We start from the raw sequence: 20,243 nt of genomic DNA, 5'->3' as shown, positions 1-20,243 counted from the left end.
TGCAGGTACAAGATTGAAGAGTCTGTACTCAGTTGTATTCAAGTCATATGCCTGTAATCCTGCTCAGTTATCAATAAATTCTCAAACTTGTTTATTATGGTGCCTTGCCTAACACTCAAGTGTGAAATCAGTCAGTCTGAATAAGTGATAGAGTAATTACTATTGCTTCCACCAGCTGCTTTCTGTTCCTTGTTAGTTAGGTAGTTACAAGGTATGCAGTCTGGGAGACCATTAAAGAACCCAGTCCATGTGCATATATATATATATATATATATATATATATATATATATATATATATATATATATACACACACACACACACACACACACACACATATCTTCTTTATACAATCATTTTCCCTAAATAAATTGTCATCACCAAATCTAACCCCCGCTTGTTCTAAAATAGTACCCTCTAATAAAGAAGCATCACTTTGATGGCATTGTTTAAAGTGCACAGTGACTTGACTTTCTGTTCTCTGTTTATTCTCTAGTGTGTTCTGGCAATCTACATTTAAAAGACCTTTCCACAAGGGAAGATTCCCATCCAGGAAAATGTATATACATTTGATTGGGAGGAAGGACAAAACAACTATGTACCAATATGCCACCTAAGTTATGTCCCCTTTTAAAGGAAATCAAATGTGTATTGCTGATAATATTAAACAATATTTTTATTTTATTAAAAATTGCCAATAATATCCTAATAATTTAATAACTTTATTTGTAAAGATATATGTAATCAGAAAATAAATATTTCTCATGTTTATTATCATTTTTTTATTATCTCTAACCTCTAACCAATTATTCATTTGTATTTGTATGCCTTCTCCTAAAGCTTTCTAAAATTAATCTATTGCTACTTGTTTTTTATAAACTCTCCTGACAAATATATTAATAGTTTTTTTAGCTTCACTGTAAAAATTTGTCTCTTCACTACAAAGTCTACAGAGATGTAGTAATTCACCATAACATAAGAGAAGAGGTAGTCATGTAGAATAAGACCTATATTAGGTAAAAATATTTGCTTGCTGAAATTATGGGATGACCTGGTGGATTGACTAGATTGTTATGTATTTTGGGTAAAGTAAAATATGGCTATACTACAGCCTTGAACATTGAATTTTTTATCAACATCTTCTTTACTCAAATAACTTAACCTATGACAATTTTAACAACTTTTGATATTGTTTAACTGCTTCATTATATATTTCTGTGTTATCTTTTAGATATGTGTGTTGATCTTCCAAATGTAAATAACACATATACATATATTGTTTAAAATGCATTGCTAGTATATTATTATCCTTATCTGCTGTTTTAATGATTACATTCTTATTATTTCTTAAGTCTTTTAAAGCTTGCCATTCAGCTTTGGTAATATTATTCTGAACATTACATTTATTAACAAAAAAATATTAAAAGCCTACTCAACTACAAAATTAAACATAGTGGAAAATTAATACTTTCATAAAAAGGGGGTATATACCTGCTTTTATATTCAACCCTCAATATATGTAATAAACAATATGCATTAATATCATCAAACTCAGAAGTACACAAGTAAAAACTATCATTTGTACTATTAACATCAATAAATTCATCATCAGAGGTTTTTCCTTTACTTGTAGTTATATATTAAATGCAATTTACGTATCAGTTTAAAAATGTCACTTTTCAAAATGTATAAATGGGGTAATACTGTAAGAATGAATTTAAGTCCCAAATTTAAGACTGATAAATGTTCATTACTTATTTCAAAATTCAATAAATTAATTACCATAGAGTCTGAAAAGAGTCCAGCAGTATCAGAACTAAGTATGTCTTCATTATTCTTACTGCCATCTCACTTGTTTATAATTCCATTGTTTCTGTCCTTCACCAAATTTCATTGTCTGTATTTCCATCATTTTTTGTTAAAGTACACTGTTTGATTGTTTCTTCTAGTCTAATTCCAAAACTGTTCCTCTAACCTTGATGAGACTTGTGCTGCTAGCAAAGGGGGAAAGGAACTATCACTCTTCCATTCTGTAGAAAAGCCTGTACCTTCTGAAGTGGTAAAGGAAACATCATGTTGTCACTTATAACTTATTTAACAATGTTGGATTGTTCTCAACTATCTCTTATGCTGACTGTTTCTCCACAGAAATATTTTCCCTTAGTTATAATCGTGCAAGCCCCATTATAATTTGCCTTTCTTGTTATCCATCAAATCTGCCTCATAACTTTTTTAATTTATCACTGAGTTCAGAAAGACCAATATTAAGTCATGATGCATTCATTTGCCTAGTTAATCCTGTGCAAAGAGCATGAATCTCATCTGTAAGTTGTTGAATACATCTTACTCAACCAGTATTCTAATCCATTCTATAGAGTAGTGGTGTGCAGCCACTACCCAGTGAGTTTGAAACCTTTTTTCAATATCATCCATCAAATCAAAGCATGTACTTAGAGTTTTAAAAGCCTGCAAACCTCTGAGAGTAATATCCAGTTCTAAATATCTTTTTAAACCCAAGATATTTAAATGTAAACTCATTGCCTTAACCATAAGATTTTCTAGCTTATCATACATTTCTTGTAATTCTACAATTAAATTGGAACTAGCATGATAATCCATGAAGAAAAAGCATTATCAGTTTGACCATTCCTTTCCTATTCATGTCTCTCCCAAGATTATAATGACATAACTACATTGTGGTCTTCACTATGCACAAACCGATTATACGCATGTATCTGGGAGGTCTCACCAGCTTCCTCCCGAAAAATATGAGAAATATTAAATGTGGGGTCAATAGCCATAAACTAAGATAAGAAATACTTGCGACAACAACAAAATAAAATATAAACAAATGATTTACTAGGCTAACATTTATTCAGAGCTTCCCTGTGTCCGTCTTGGACACCTGTGATTACAAGACCTTGGTTAGCATCTAAAACCATCTCTGGACCTACAAAGCTGATATACGTTTTTTTTCCCCCCCCACTTGCTCGTAGTGCTATTTAACAGTTCTGTGCTGCATTTATTGACTTTGTTGAAATTATCATTGTTTTTCAGCCTGCACTTGTTAAAGAAACACCATTGCTCTTAGGTTGTTTTAACAGTATCCTGATATTTTCTAAACTCCTCTGACACTATAAACGCTGTTTTGAGTTTACCAAGGTTCCCCTGTGTTTGCAGAAGTTTGTTAACTTATTTCCAAGAATTCCTGATGCTGCAGGAGTTCTGTCTTCTGTTATAAACCGTTTGTGTATTTATTTATTTAACATTTGTTTACAGGGAAAGTCCAAGTGAGACAGAGCCCATTTTCAGTGGAGGCCCAGGGAGAAATGCTCCAGATGCATGTCTTCAGAATGTGGGAGAAAACCAGCACACCCAGAGGAAACCCAGGTGAATGCAGGGAAGACATGCAGACTCTACACAGAAGACATCCCAGCCAAAAGTTGAACCGGAGAAGCTCTTGCTTTGAAGTGACAATGCTAACCGCTGCAGTACTGCACTTAAGCTCAAAACCACTTTATTTTACATTAAGAGGGTTTTATTCTGCAATCTGGTGGGAGCAGAGGGCTGATTCAACCATTCCAAGTTGGAACTGCTGGTGAAAGTCTTATTGTGTTTTTATCTGATTGACCTGAGGACTTAACCATGTAAAAGTCTTTCATCTTGCAGGTATAAAAGCCTTACATTTTTGTGAAACTGTGTTCATTGATTCAGAGCTTCTCTGTGCCTGGCTTGGATACTTGTAACTACAAGAGCTTGGTTTGCATTAACAAATATCTTTTGACCTACAAAGCTGATATAAGCATTTTTTTCACACTTGCTCTATCTCAATGCTATTTAAGAGTGCAGTGTTGCATTTATTGATTTGGTTAAATTCATCACTATGTTTCAGCTTGCACTTGTTAAAGAAATGCTTTGTTACTTTGTTACTGTACTACTCTTAGGTTGTTTTAACAATATTCTGATAATTTCTGACCTCCTCTGATACTACAAAAGCTGTTCTGAGTTTGCCAAGGTTCTCCTGAGTTTGCCAAAATATTTCTAAGTTTTGCAAATTTTTTTTCTAGGTTTGCAGAAGTTTGTGAACTTATTTCCAAGGATTCCTGATAATGCAGGAGTTCTGCCATTTGTTGTAAAGCATTTGTTACTGCATTTGAGGTCAAAACCAGTTTGTTTTACATTGAGGGTTTTATTCTGCACTCTGGTTCTGATTGGCCTAAGAGTTTAACTGTGTAAAAGCCTTTCATCTTGCAGGTATAAAAGCCTTACATTTTTGTGAGACTGTGCTCATTTATTCAGAGCTTCCCTGAGTACTACAAGAAATTGGTTTGCATCTAAAACCATCTGTGGACCTACAAAGCTGATATAAGTAAGTTTTGCACATGCTCTGTCTCAGTGCTCTTTTTTAGATATGGTTTGCACTTGTCACCACTTGGCTTCTGGATACTGGCAAACACTTTATCCTCATAGTGCCCTTTTTAGGTCATGCCAAGTTGTTAAACCCTCCAACATAATAAAAATCAGTCACAACTACCTAAAGGTACTGCTACTTAGTGCTAAGAGTTTAAGTAAAAAAAAATGCACTCCCTGGTGAACACAGACATATGTGCGGTCATGGAAACATGGTTCAGAACCATGGAAAGCACCTTCAGTTATCAAAGGCTACAATGCTTTTCATACCTTTTGATCCCCCTAAGCTCAGAATAAAACAAAGGGAGGAGGTATCTCAGTGTTTACAAAGAACAGGTACACTGCAAGACTTTTCCTACAGCATGACTCACTTCAGCTGCTCCATGCTCAACTAACCATAGGTGCAACCCTCTATCTTATCCTTGCTAGCTACGGATCCCCTAACATGAATATGGAAAACCACATCTCCTACTTAAACCTACTGGAATTGTTTAACATTCAGCCTAACACCATTTTTGTGTATGACGTCAACTACATCACCATAAAGTGGGAGATTTGTACGACCAATAATTCACTTGCTCAGAGCTTTTTGGACTTTATCAAGGCAACCCCCATGAAGTAACTAGTTAGCTCCCCAACTAGAGGTACAAATATCCTAGATCTAGTATTCACCAACATGGGGGGATGCTGCCTCCCATGGATTAACTCCTCCCTGGTAAGATCTGACCACAAAAATATCTCCTATAGTATTAAAACTAACTAGAACCACCATCAAACTTCAATCCTTTTAAGAGCTTGCTAAGGCAATTATGCCAAACTAAATGACAGCTTATTAAACTTCCAAGCCTCTCCAAACCTGGATGACACTGAGGCATACTCTGAGCTGTAAACAAAAGTACTGTACCACTACATTCATAGATGCATAGAGAAGGCAGTACCTGTCTGAGTCAAACCTATGACTGCTGGCAAAAATAAACCACCCTGGCGGACTCCTAGCATAAATAAGTATATTCAACAAAAGGAAAAAAGATCCCCTCAAAAGCCAGGAAGGAAAGAAAACAGTTCAAAAAGAGACTAACCAGTCTAAAAAAACAAATTAGATTGCTACCAAAACAAACTACATGGCAAAGATAGCCTCCAAAGTGAAAGATAACCATACGGCTTTTTTTTTAATTATGTTCATAACCTCAGGGGAAATGCTCAGCAAAGTGCCGAGTTAATCAAGAACAGTAACACTTACACTCAGCCTGAAACAATAGCAAACCTGCTGGCTGACAAATTCAATTCAAACTTCTCTCCTACTATACCCAAAGAAATACCTGCAACCAACCCCCTAACAGTCATTATGAGGGAACAGGTTCTTACTGCACTCACTAAAGCCAAAAGCACAGTCTCTATGGGTCCCGACAACATTCCAGGATGCTTCTTAAATATTTTAAAACAGGATCTATTATGGCCACTAAAATCTCTCTTTACCCACAGCTTCCAGATGGACTTTGTCCCAGAGGAATGGAGGACTGCAACAGTTGTCCCTCTGCACAAGGGAGGCCCATCAACTGACCCATAAGCTTGACCAGTCTTATCTGCACGGCCATGGAGAGAATTATCATGGACCTGATCAATAATGATATAGGAAATCTCGAAACACTGGATGAGACCTAATTTGGCTTTGTTAAATGGAGGTCTTGCCTGCACAATCTGCTGGACATCTTCAAGAAAGTCACCAGGGCCATGGATGAGGGTAACACAGTACACACAGCTTATCTAGACTTGGCCAAAGCTTTTGACATAGTCCCTTACTCAGGGATCATAGATAAACTTACTGAGGTAGGCATAAACCCCTACATCATGAAATGGATAGCAAACTGGCTCACTAACAGGACACATGTTTTCCAGATAGATGAATCCACTTCTGATAAGAAATCTGTTACTAGCAAAGTCCCACAGGGCTCATTGTTGGGAACCCTCCTGTTTGGTATATACTCCTCTGAAGTGAAGGCCAATGTTGGGGGTCTCTGGCTCACCAAGATCACTGACGACTGTAAGCTGGGAGCAATCAATGAATCCCCAAATGATGTTCACATCCTACAAACAGACCTACAAATAAACAATTGGTGCTAAAACCGAGGTCTGAGACTAAATGCTAAAAATTGCATAATCATACCCTTCAGTAAATCCGATATCTCTGCAAATGATAATATTGATAGCACACCCCTAAAAGTAGACCCACTGGAGTGGGACCTAGGAACACAGATAGATGGTAACCTAAACTTTGACCATCAGGTATCTATGACAGTATGGAAATCCTTCTGTGTAGCTCACCTTATAAGTAAATGCATGGTATCAAGATCAAAGGATGTCATAGTGCCACTGTACCCTGCCCTTATCAGGCCCATAATAGAGTACAATGCTTCCTTCTGTGTGTACCTAATCAGACACTTACACCAACTGGAGTAGCCCAGTGGTTTCTAACTAAAAAATACAAAGTGTAAGACACACGTCTTATGCAGACTGACTAAAGACCCTATCCCTTTACTCCGTCTCATATCATTTATTGACAGGTAACTTATGCCTGACCTACAAGGCATTCTCTGACCCAACCCTAATGAAAATGTTACATATTCACAAGAAAAAATATATGAGGGTTATGTATTCCATGGACCTGAACCAGGTCTATATTAGTTGAGTGAAAGTCCATTTACGCGAATATGTAAATGTCGACATATATTGCGCGAAACGGACTTATAGCGAAAGTACAAAACCGCGATTTTGGAAATGTCGAATTACATTGGTTGGCCCATCTGTGGAATAGCTGTATAAGGTAAGTGTTGGATAGTTACGGACTTTAGGGTTAGGGTGCGGGTTAAGGTAAGTGCATAGATAGGTTATATATGTTAGATTTAGTATAGGGTTAGACGTAGGGTTTTGTTAAATGTATGTATGTGGATTATTTATTTTGTTTGTGTATATTTTCATAGGGGAAGTGTGCGGTAGTTACGGACATTAGGGTTAGGGAGGGGTTAAGGATAGTGCATAGATAGTTGTGTATGTGAGGTTTAGTGTAGGGTTAGAAGTAGGGTTTTGTTAAATGTATGTATGTGGATTATTTATTTTGTTTGGATATATGTATGTAGGGGAAGTGTGCGGTAGTTACGGACCTTAGGGTTAGGGAGGGGTTAAGGATAGTGCTAGATAGTTGTGTAAGTGGGGTTTAGTGTAGGGTTAGAAGTAGGGTGTTTGTGCTTTACTTTAGGGTTAGAAGTAGGGTTTGGTTAGTGTATGTATGTGCTTTATTTATTTTGTTTGGGTACGAGTATGTAGGGGATGGTGGGGTTGGCCAAGTATGACAGTTCGACATTTAAAATTTTGCGGTTTAGTGCGTTCAGGATATTCGCGGTTCGCGCAATAGGTGTCGGAGTTTTAGTATTCGCCTAATAGTATTTTCGTTCTCATAATATAGACCCACCTGAACCTTATTTGTGACTCTAACAGAACTTACTGGAGAGACAGTTTTGTATCCCAAAGGCTACCTCATCTATGGAATAAATTTCTCATCTTCATAAAACAAAACCCATTCCTCACTCTGTTCAAAAAGAATTTGGATAAATGGACAGGAAACCATAAATTCATTTCTGGTGTACTGCCCATGTCCCTTATGGATACAGCCAGTCTGTAAAATGACTCAGGGCTCCAGCACTCAAAGATCCACTACCCTGATACCACCCATCCCATGTCTGGGGAATTAAGACAAAATATTGTCATCTTAGGTATTATCGACTTGATTTATAAAGGCTGTTGTGCCATTAGCCTAGTAATCACCTATGAACCCCCTGTGTGCCTATTTAAGCACATCAAAGCAGAATTCTTAAGTGCTACCTGTTCCCTTTTATAGATCAGAAATAATCAAGTTATAGTTTTGTTTGGCAGTACACTTTTAAGTGATTTGCTCAAGATCACAAAGTTGGCAACTGAATATAGAAAGGTTCAAATCTGTTCTCTTAGCATAAGAATCAGATCATTAATAGATATGAGCTTTAGTCCTCTGCTCTAACTACCAGACTGTATTTAAGTAGGTTCATCCAAAAGAGACTGTCAAAAATCTCAGCCACATCACCCAGTACTGGTGAGATGCTAGCAGTGACCCCCATTAAGCAGACTTTCTCCACACATTCCTAGTGAAAGTTTGCAGTCTCCCATCCACTCACCCTAGGTTGCTAGGGAAGTACTCTACTTGATAGATAAGGGCGACCTATTCCAGAAAGGGGGGGGGTACAAGTTGGGTTCGGTATCTTGTCATGCCATCTGGTCTTGTTGATGTGTTAGTGTAGGTGTAGATCTCTAGGGCAGCTGTTTGCTTTACCATTTGCTCCAGTTAGCTGAAGGAGTTCAAAGAGTGCTGAGTCATTCATTGCATAGTAAGCTAACCAGAGATCACCCAGTTAAACTCCAGTTACTCAAACAGTAATGATTTTCACAATTTGCTCAAGGGCATCTGGGGAGATAGTTTCTGTAGTCCCTTGACCCAGATTTTCACTACAAAGCATACATTTGGCCTCTAGATAACAATCAGGTTCCTGCAGTCTTGTCCTTCTAAAGGCTGCACTGTTTAAATTTTCTTGCTTTCAACATAGATTTTTAATGAGTCCGTAACTAAATAATCTGGAGATTCTGCACAGCAGGTTGTACTGTTTTCCCAGACAGATTTGTCAGCACTGGTAACATATTACCACTTGGGACATATTCCATGTTTGAAGTGTTATCAGTGAGACCGCCTTGAAGGATATATGACATTTAAGTACAGTACCTATAGTAACTCTGAGTCTTTAATGGTATCTCCCTCAGCAGATTTGCTGACACTCCCTTCCCCTGTATGGTCTGTGGAGATCTAGGTGATGCTTCCTCCTGACCATCATTTTTGGGAACTCCCTACCTAACAACATGATGAAGTCACCTTGACATGTATCCAGCAAGACATGATGAAAAGTGTGTGCCTGATATTCAGGATAACTGACAACCAGGGAAGAAGCCAAGATTTTTTTGGAAATGTACAACTTCCAGACTGTAATCTCACAAATAGCTCAAATGAATGACCTGTGCACAATTTTCTTATGCTGCTACTTTCCACATAAACACACACACACACACACACACACACACACACACACACACACACACACACACACACACACACACACACACACACACACACACCCTTAATATGGAATTACAGAAGTAGCAGATATCTAGAAATTATTACATTAGAATCCTTTGACTGGATACTTAGTAGCATAAGAAAGACGTGATGATGGGGCAAACCCATTAATAAATGTTTGGAATGCCTCCACTGCAATGCATCCTAGTTGCTAGATGTTGTGCATTTTTCCAGTTCTGTTGGTTTTAAAGCAGCAGTGTTGTCATATTGGGTATCTATACAGCTACTGATTTTCTTGTGAGGAATACAGCCATAGTAATTTCAAATTAGATGCAAATGTATTACATTCTGTGATAAAAGCTGCTAAAAGTATTGCACATTGCATGTTTTAGTTAACAGCAAACTTGAAATTCAGATGGAAAACACTTTCAACTGTCTACAAATCAGGAAGACTAAAAAGATAGAACAGTTTTTGTGACAAGATGTCTGGTGTACTTGATACTATCTCACTAGTGTACCTACAGTAATACCTGTAATAGTGGAAATATATACTAGATCTAGCCAAATCATATACATTGGAAATTAATTTTACTGCTCCCCATAGCCTCAATGATACCAGCCCCCAGTGCCCCACGTCCATGCTGGGTCTGACAGCATTCTCCAACAACCCTGGACTTGCTCCTGTGTTGCTGGGGCTGGTCGTGGGTGGGTCTTAAAGGTGACCTAGGGGCTTGTCCATTCATGTTTTCATCCTGTGTGTGTTTTTTTTTTTTTAATATGCCCTACCCACTTTTCCCTTTCACTGCTGCCCCCCCCCCCCCACTCTAGCTTGTTGCATCCAAGGTCAACTCCCATCTTTGGACCACTCCCCCACTTTTAGGGAGCATCATCAGTGAGTGCCCTTACCCCAGTGTAGAGAGGTAAGTGCAATAAAGACATCTTTGATAACAAAATTCATGAAGTGTTATATAATGTTCTCATTTCTTGGATTTAAAGCACAGGGATGGAAACAAAGTATGCCACCATAAAATTCATGAGAATGTAAAAAACAGTTATACAAAGTTGGTTACTCCATGCCAGGCTTTCAAATAATTTTATTTCATGAGATGCTCAACTCGGTGCAAACATGTTATTATTGGCACACTGTAATAAGTAAAAATATATGTGAATACAAATAAAGATGTGGTAAAAAACCCTACCAAATTAGAGCATGACTTGAAAATTTTAGACACATTTCAAAAACCTGTGTAGACAATCACTACTGTTTAGCTGTAAAAAAGTTTCTAACAGATGATGTTTCTATTTATAAATAAACTACCAGTGCCTTCAGTTATTGTATTATGTTTCAAATGATCATTTATATTACACAATGTGCTAGTCTGTTATGTAAGCCAAACATAAAATTAAGCACAGCTGCGAAGACGTTTTAATTAAAAATTATACTAAGCTCTTTTTTTTGAGTTTTTAAAACCAGGACACTATGTAATTATGTCTATCACTAACACACTTAGAGAACAGTGCTCTAAATCGTTTAATAACAGTGTTAATGCATAGGCCCTAAACTGTCAGTTTGATCAGAACATTTTCCAATTTGTGCTTCAAGGACTTACATACAGCCTACAACTTTATATGTAAAAAAAAAAATAAATAAATAAAAATAGATATACCTCAGCCATGCAATCACTATTCTACAGCTGCTAAAGGGGGAAGGACAGAGACCTACTAATTACTTACAAGACAAAAGTGATACCTTCCAGTCACTAAAGGGCAAAAGAAGTACCATGCTGCAAAGTGACTATGGCATAAAAGCACGACTGTGAGGCAAACAGTTCCAAGCAAATACATTACACTATCATCATCTCTTCCTATACAACAAACAGAGACTGATTTTCTCTTTTATTCTGTATCAGACAATTGGGGGGGTTAGTAATACTGATACAGATGGAACACATCATTTTATGGTCTGACCCATATCCAGAATGCTCAGCCAAGACTTGTGATATTTGAACGGCCACCAGGTGGTGCAACAATGCGATGTCCGGTACGGCGGGGGTTGACGTCATCTTTATGAGCTCCTAGGAGGATTAAACAAAGACATAAATTAAAATGAAAGCATTCTGTTAACTTTACTAATCAAGAAGCCTTTGCCTTACTGAGACTCTATACCCAGAAACACATTAGCACTGTTTTCACATATAAGAATTTAATTTATAAGCAATGCTTCATAACTGCATAAACACATACATATACAAAATAAAAACATATTAATATAAGTGAATGAGTCATACTACATTACAAATATGTGGTAACAAAAAATGTAAATATGAGTTAAGATAAGAAACCTACAAACTAGGAGTTTAACTGAATGCTACCTGTCTGCTTTTGGCAGACATGCCGGCCTATTCATATACTTCGTGTACACCTGCATAAAAGCATTGTATACACTCTGTTTAGTACACTACCTGTTAATTACTGTGATCCACAGACATGGAGATCATGGGAATTTCAAGTGGGATACAAAGAAATGTAATTTTCTAAGAATGGTACACTGATGCTGAAGCACTATATAGCATGATAGCACTAAATTGCACATCACAGCACAGCATGGAACACCTACATAGGAAGACATGCTGTACATGGTATATTCTAAGCAACTGTTCTTTGCTATGCTTTGCTCTGCTATCATGTCTCTTCTGTCTTTTGGCTTTTCCCGGTTAGGGGTCGCTACAGCGGAACTCCGGTCCACTAATGATTGGCAGTGGATTTTTATGGTGCCGAGTTGCCAGCCCGACGCCCAACCTTCAAAGAAGGCACACTAATTCACAAATGCACCTACCTGCATGTCTCTTAAACGTCACTCGACTGTGGGGAGAACATGCACACTTCACACAGAAGGTGCTCCAGCTGAGAATCGAACAGGAGAACCTCTTGCTGTGAGGAGACAACTCTAACCCCTGCACCACGGCGGCTATGAAAATATTTTAATACTTGTTATGTAGCATAATAGTAGAGATTCAGATATTACAAACATTAAGGTAAGGACGGAATATGATGTTAGGTGGGATATCATGCCATTCTGTGTGGCAATACACACTAAAATAGCATCTGTTGAGATGTTTAATTATGGCAGCCAGTCTGCTTGCACCATTGGAACCCCAGAGGTGGTAGACTTCTTTTCTACCATGCAAAGTAGTAGTTTTTTTGTTTGTTATTATACAAGTGCTGATGCTGATGTTTGGCCCTGTATGCTGAGCAGCACATCAACAGGGAAGAGGATTGTCATGCTCACACATGATAAATCATTTCTAGTCATGTGATGCTGGTCACATAAGTTATGTAACTGGGACCATCGTGTAAGCAATTGGTGAGTGTAACTGAATATCATGTGATCCTGGGAGGTGCTTTATTTGAATGTCTGCTCTTTATATAAAGAGCTGTGGCTGTACAGTAAGTTAAGACCATGTACAGGGTCTTAATCCATGATGCAGCCATATTTATAAATCTTAAAGGGCTGTGGCATTCATTTCTAGTGTGTGCCAGCCCTACTTCATGGGGCACAATGTTTGTGTATCCCACAGAGACTGTTTTTTTTCATTTACTCTTTATTTCATTTTCACTGACAAAATGTTATTAACTGTTACTAAGGTGAAAAATTAAGCTGGTGACTCTTTGTACTCCTCTTTTCTGGCCAAACATTTGAACTCCCTTCCCGTCATTCTAAGAAAGACAGTAAACACCAACTCCTTTAAGACACAAATAAGGGAATACCTAAAAGGTACCTATCTCTGTACTTGCACAACTCTTTGATGATAAACTTCCTGTCCATTACTTTCTCCTATTCTTTCCAAGTACTATATCTTTTTCCCCTCCAAACATTTTTATTAAATTTTCACATATGATAAAGGCAATCTTACATTTGTGTAAATGAAAAACATACAAAATAATACCACTTTAGTTGCAAATAGTTTACATCACAGACACCAATGAAACAACTGTAGCTGCAAACATTATATATCACTTACAGACCATCCAGTCATTGTCAGTTAAACATTATATGGCTCATTCAAATCCTGCCTCTTAAACCTTGTTCCTGCTCTGCATATACTGTTCCCACAATTCCCATTTTTTCCTATGTAGTTTGCTCCTTCCCTTTTCTAAAGATCCCAGTTCTAGTTGTTTTATCTCTGTTACTATATTCACTACTTCTAGTAAAGTTGGTCGAGACTTTGATTTCCATTTTCCAGTAACTGCCTTTTTTGGCAGCCACCACAATTAGACTCAGCAAGGCTTTGCTATATCTAGGCAATTCTGATTCTGTAACAAAACTCATCTGCTCATCCAGCATCTCTGACAAAGTGGTCTGCAGGGAATCCCTAAAGTCTGCCAGCTCACTACAATCCCAAAAAATATGTTCCCAGCTACCTCTTTCTTGCCTGTCACACCTCCAACATTTGCTATCCACCTGAGGAAAAGTTCTTTGGAGTCTACTTGGGGTATAAAAATACCTATCTAAACACTTCCAGGTAAAGATCCTAAATCTTCTAGACTTTGGTGCACATTTGGGAGATATAAATATATCATATCCCCCATTGTTTCTTTGTGAATTGCTTATCCAATCTCTCTTCCCAATCCTTTCTAGGCTCCTTTGATTGATTCTTATAATTATCATGCAATATTTTATATGCTTTACTAATTATTCCTTTTTTAATGGCAGCTTCTGTTCTAGATTCTATTAAAAACTCTACCAGTGCTGGTCTTTCATTTAGGAGCCCCTATTTCTTTCTCTTTACCTATACTCTGATATCAATCCTTGATAGGGAAGGCAATCTCTTACCTGCAGTCCAAATAAATTATTGGCCTCTTCCCATTCTATTACCTTTCCCTTTGTAGTTATTTGCTCCCAGTACCTTGGTTCCTTTGACAGTTTTCTCCAATAAATTCCAGCCCCCTTCTTGCCTATTATCTGTATCCCTGACCACAGTCAACCCTATCGGCAAAACAAGCTGATTTGGTTCTTAGAATACTCCCTGCTATTTCATGAATGTAATACTCTGTATGATTTTGGTGGTTCTCCTTAAGAGTCTGCATCCAAAATCCCAATCTCTCCTTATTTCTTGAGCTTCCTCCCTGTGTCAGCATCATTCCTTTTCACTTTGAATTATAGTTTTATGTTTGTGCTATGTATAAGAGCCTTAACTGTGTTACTCTAAAATACCCCCTCAAATTGGGTAATCCTAGTCCGCCTTGTTCTATTGGTAGAATCAGCTTATCCCACTTGACCCTTGCTGTCTTCCCTTCCCAGATAAAATCCTTCAACTGTTTTTTAATTGCTATCCACAATTTCTCCTCCGATTGATAAAAGTATGCCTGGCCTGTGTCTAAGACTAAATGGACTAAAAACATTTTAATGGTTTGTATCTTAGTATACATATCCATATAACAAAACTTCCAGTTTCTCAATTTTTGTATTATCATCTGTTTAGTCTCTTCCCATAATTCCTTAGCTGCCACCACAGAGTCATTTCTAATGCATACTCCTAAATACTTCATTTTATCATGACCCAATAAATATGGATATTGTTGGACCAATTTGTGTGTGGGTACATAATTTACCACTATTGTCTTTGTTTCAGCTTCATTAATTTTGTATCCTGAGAAGATGTCAGACTGTCTTAAAATGTTCCACAAAACTGTAATGTCCCTTTCTGGTTTTGTCATGTATAAAACAATATCATCTGCAAATAAAGCCAGCTTTTCTTGACTATCAAACAAATTATATCCTTGAATTTCTGAGTCTCTTATTTTCTTTGCCAATGGTTGTAAACATAATGCAAACAACAAAGGGAAAGCAGACAACCCTGCCTAGTTCCTCTACTCAAGCAGAAATTATCAGAGAGGACCCACTTTAATTCGCACCTCCAATCCCTCATACATTTTTCTAATCAACCTTATAATTGTATCAGGGAAAGCAAATGATTCCATTGCCCTGCTCATGAAGTTCCAGTCTACTCTGTCAAATACTTTCTCTGCATCAAGACCCACTAATAAAAGAGGTACTTTCTTACATTCTGCTTCCCTCTGGATCACCAATGGCCTGTTAATATTGTCAAATGTTTGCCTCCCTCCATAAAACTGCACTGATCCATATCTATCAATTACGGTATCACGTTTGCCATTCTTTTTGCTACTATAGACATAAACACTTTACAATTATGGTTTAGTATTGAAATGGGCCTGTATGAAGCTGGATCTGACGGATCTTTACCTTTAGATATTACCTCTCACCCCTTAAAGGGCCCATATCTATACAGGAAGAACGCAGAGTCCCTGTAATCACAATTACGCAGGTAAAAGCTGCACTCTCTAAAGCAAAAAACACAGCATCCATGGGACCAGACATCCCAGGCTGCATTTTACATAAACTTCAGAATGAACTGGCTCCCCACCTAAGTACCATGTTCAATCATAGCCTCACATCAGGCTTTGTGCCCACTGAATGGTGCACAGCAACAGTTATCCCACTCCACAAAGGGGGAGCCACCACTGATCCTGGGAACTATCGCCCTATTAGCCTGACGAGCCTGGTCTGTAAGGCCACGGAACGTATCATCATGGAACTCATAAACAAAGACATTGGTAACCTCCAAACTCTGGACCCCACCCAGTTTGGGTTTGTGAAAGGCAGATCATGCCTCCTGAACCTGATCGACTTCTTTGAGGCAGCCACCAAAGTTGTAGATGAGGGTAACGTGGTTCACACAGCCTATCTTGACCTCGCCAAAGCTTTCAACATCATCCCCCATTCTGGAATTATAGATAAACGCACTAAACTAGGTACAAATCCTTACGTCACAAGACGGGTTGCCAACTGGCTCACTGACAGAACCCACACTGTAAAAGTTGCAGACTCCAAATCTGACTTCAAACCAGTGACAAGTGGAGTACCACAGGGTTAAGTCCTGGGACCACTCCTGTTTGGTATCTACTTCTCTGAAGTACAGGCTAACACAGAAGGCCTTTGGCTAACAAAGTTCACAGATGACTGTAAACTAGGAGCCATAGTTGAGTTCCCAAATGATGTGGACATTCTACAGAAGGGCTTCACTGAGAGAGATGTCTGGTGTCAAAGCCATGGCCTCAAGCTCAATGCCAAAAAGTGCATTGCCATCCTCTTTGGCAAAAACTCTGTACCCATGAACTACTACATAGGTGGCAGTCTACATAACACCGAATGTGTGATAAGAGACCTTGGGACCCAGATAAACAGTAGTTTCTCCTTTCACAATCATATCGCCACAATAGTCAGGCAATCCGTCTACATGGCACACTTCATCACAAAAGGGTTCTCATCCAGGAAAAAAGAGGTCATTGTTCCCCTCTACTAGACACTCATTAGACCCATTATAGAGTATAATGCCCCTTTTGGAATGTACCTCACAAGACATCTGCAACAGCTGAAAATGCCACAGAAGTACCTCACAGAGGATTACTGGCCTCAAACAAATGTCCTACACTGACCATCTCAAAAAACTCCAGCTTTACTCCATAGCATATTGCCTACTCTAAGTGATCTCTGCCTAACATATAAAGCTATGTCAAACCCAGAGCTGTTGGACATGCTACACCTAAAGAAATCCCAATCCCTCCGAGCTACATGTTCTATGGACCTAAACCCTGTCACCACAATAAACAGGAAAGACATGCTGGAGGGATAGATTCCTGTCCCAGAGACTTCCTATACTCTGGAACAAGCTATCCATCTATGTCATGCAAAGTTCCTCATTAGCACTCTTCAAGAAAAATCTTGATGAGTGGATAGGAAATAGGAAATATACCCCAGGGATCACTTCTGTGGCTCTGCTCATCAGGGACACAGGAAAATAATTTTCTTGGGTGGCATAAGCCAGGGAACCTTGTTGGCTAGGCTAACAGGCCCTTGGGCCACTAGCCTAGTACCTACCTATGAACCTACCGTTACCACTGCCTTCTTCCAGGATGCTGGTACTTCCCCTCCTCTTAAAATACTGTTAGACAAAACCTTCCAAATCTATCAGTTTTCCCCTTCTAGCTTCCAAAATTCCACAGGAACACCATCTATTCTTGGGGACCTTCCTGTAGATTGGTTATACATAGCCATTTTTATCGCATCTCTTCCTATCCTGTTAGTAGTAACTGAGCCTCATCTAGCTCTAACCTTGGCATATTTAATTCTTCCATAAGCATTTCCATTTGTACCTTTTTCTTGATTTCCATATTTCTATGCTTTATACAAATTTTCATAAAATTTCCAAAATATTTCTAGTACTTCTACAGGGTTTCTTGTTATCTTCCTCGTTATAGGCTCTCTAAGCTTGGTAACTACCCTTTCCACTATCTGTTGCCTGAGTTGCCATGCTAAAAGTTTTTGTGCTCTATATTATTAAAAAACAGTTGCCTAATAGTGATCTTTCTAAACTCATGAATATTATCGAGGTAATCCCTAATTTTCTGTTTAGCATTCAGCAGTTGCTCCTTTCCTTGTTCTGAGAGACTATTTTGCAATAGTTTAACATTTGTCAATCCCTCTAAATAATTATTGTTACTGTTTAGCCATATCTCCCTTTCTTTTATTTCCAACCTAGTTTTAAACTCCACTTTAATTTTATCCCACTCCTTAGCTATGTTTTCAGAAGAAAACTCTATCTTCTCTAGCAGCTCCTGAATTAATTCCACAACCCATTCCTTAAATTACTCCCTTTTCACAAGTACTATACCCTTAGCTGTTAAAAAAAATTCTTGAGTTTGTCCTTTAGCTCTCCCTCTTCTGCCTTCTACCTATCCTAAAACATTCCCTTTCACCTTTTAATACTAATCCTCCATTTTCCTTCTTCTAGATCATTTCCAAATATGTTCCATAAGTCATTAGATGCTGCTGCTATTAATTAATATTGCTCTGTTTAAATGTTATATAGTTGCCGATTACTTGTATAGCTATGTTTAATATGTTCTTTTTGTAATATTTTAATGGGTTTTTCTCCAGAGAAAACATTTCATAGCTCTTTACATGATGCTGCTAATAATTAATGATATTCTGTTTAAATTCTGTATATTTGTTGATTACTTGTGTACCTTTGTTTATTATGTTCTTTACATAATGTTGGAATTTTTCTGGAGCTTTTCTCCCCGGGCCTCCGCTGAAAAGGGGTAGCTTTCTATCTAGTCAGATTATCCCAGTAAACAAGTGCAGTAAATATATATAAAATAAATGTATAAGTATTGTGGGATGCTTTGCATAAGTACTTAGGCAACATCAGGAATCAATAACCTTAGGCTGTGAATAACTATTGCACTCTGTAGAATTCTTACTCAGCAAGCAATAGGATCAAAGCTCTAGTTCTCCAACTGGAATTAATTTAAGAAATTGCATATAATGTTGTAGGTGTATAAGGCTTCCAACATACTATTTCAGGAGCATGTGTAACCCATGTTTGCCTAAGTATATACATATTGGTAGATCAAGAAGAAAGCCAGCATTTACATGAATGTGTTGTGTTGTGTTGTTGTTTGGTCTGTGCTGTACAACAATAGATTCAGCTAGATATAGCCAGTGGGGTCAGATAATGGGCAGCTTCAGGTGCAATCATACTAGGTTATAGGTTGAATCAAGGTTGGATGGCTCTAGCTGACTTAATTGTGCAAATGGTTGGAATCATGAATGTATGCAGGAGTCTTGGGGTCAAATACTGGTGCCATCTTCTAAGGAATCAGCTTGAAGTGATAGGAAACGTGAGGCAATTTGTTGGCTCACCTCTCCTAGGAGGTGGGGAGAGTATGGTGGGTGCATTGCCACCTCAGTGATGATTTGTACTACACCCTACTGAAACTGACATCTGGGATCAGCAGTCAGTGGGATTCTACAGCTGACATCACTGGAAGTCACTTTATATGGAATAGGACTTAGGGAGGCAGGGCATCAATACATGCTGCGCTGGGATGCCTGCCTCTATCCCTGAGTAAAAGAGTAGATCCAGGGAAAAAGAAACCAGATTCAAGGAGCTGATGACTGAGGAGCACAAGGGCGTAGCAGATGGTTAGCTGTGTGCGTGGGGGTGGGGGTGTATTGTGCAAAAAATTAATAAAAAAAAGTTTAAAGGCTGTATTCATCTGTTACAAGTATTTACATATTCAAAGTCATTGTTAGTGAATGTTCCCAGTTGTTTATGACAATGAAATCTATGAAGAGTATACAAGACTCTATTTTCTTTTGCTACTACAGCATTGGGTTTAATAGTAATATTAGCTTATGTCATCTTCCAGTCTCCAAGATGGGTCAGCACCCACAGTTTAATAGTACAAAAATGCTTATCATGGGGCTGCTGCTATCATATGTGCTATGAAATGTATTCTTCAGTGAAATGGCATTTAGAATCTCATCACAATCATACACGAGTGATAATTATGCTAAGCTGACTGGTATGGTGAATGTCTCCAAAAAATATGACACAGTTTTTAATTATCTGAACAAGGCTTTTGAGTAGTTGTTTCATCACTAAAAGACAGCTGCTAGTAATTCAAAAATCACTGTATCAAGCAATGTGGTGCAAGAAAGTAGGAATAATTTGCACTCTTTCTCTTAAATCAGATGCCCAGTTTTTGAATAATGCCTTCTTTCTAGCACTCCAGCATAGTCACTCCCAGAGAGA

General features: G+C 38.0%; 1 protein-coding gene across 1 annotated transcript in view; it reads right to left on the bottom strand.

Moving 5' to 3' along the window:
- Window positions 1–10,638: 10,638 nt before the first annotated feature.
- CRMP1 (collapsin response mediator protein 1) overlaps window positions 10,639–20,243 on the bottom strand; it is an 808,535-nt gene continuing 798,930 nt past the window's right edge. The window contains exon 15 of the mRNA XM_044056207.1: window positions 10,639–11,636. Within this exon, the coding sequence (XP_043912142.1) occupies window positions 11,545–11,636 (92 nt within the window). The 3' untranslated portion in view covers window positions 10,639–11,544. The remainder of the gene's footprint in view (window positions 11,637–20,243) is intronic.

The sequence above is a fragment of the Protopterus annectens genome, chromosome 14.part0 (genome assembly GCF_019279795.1).
Source record: "Protopterus annectens isolate FY-2018-M chromosome 14.part0, PAN1.0, whole genome shotgun sequence".
In the NCBI taxonomy this organism is placed as follows: domain Eukaryota; kingdom Metazoa; phylum Chordata; order Ceratodontiformes; family Protopteridae; genus Protopterus; species Protopterus annectens.
The sequence above is the reverse complement of the archived record's forward strand: the minus strand, read 5'-3'. Positions and strand labels throughout refer to the sequence as shown.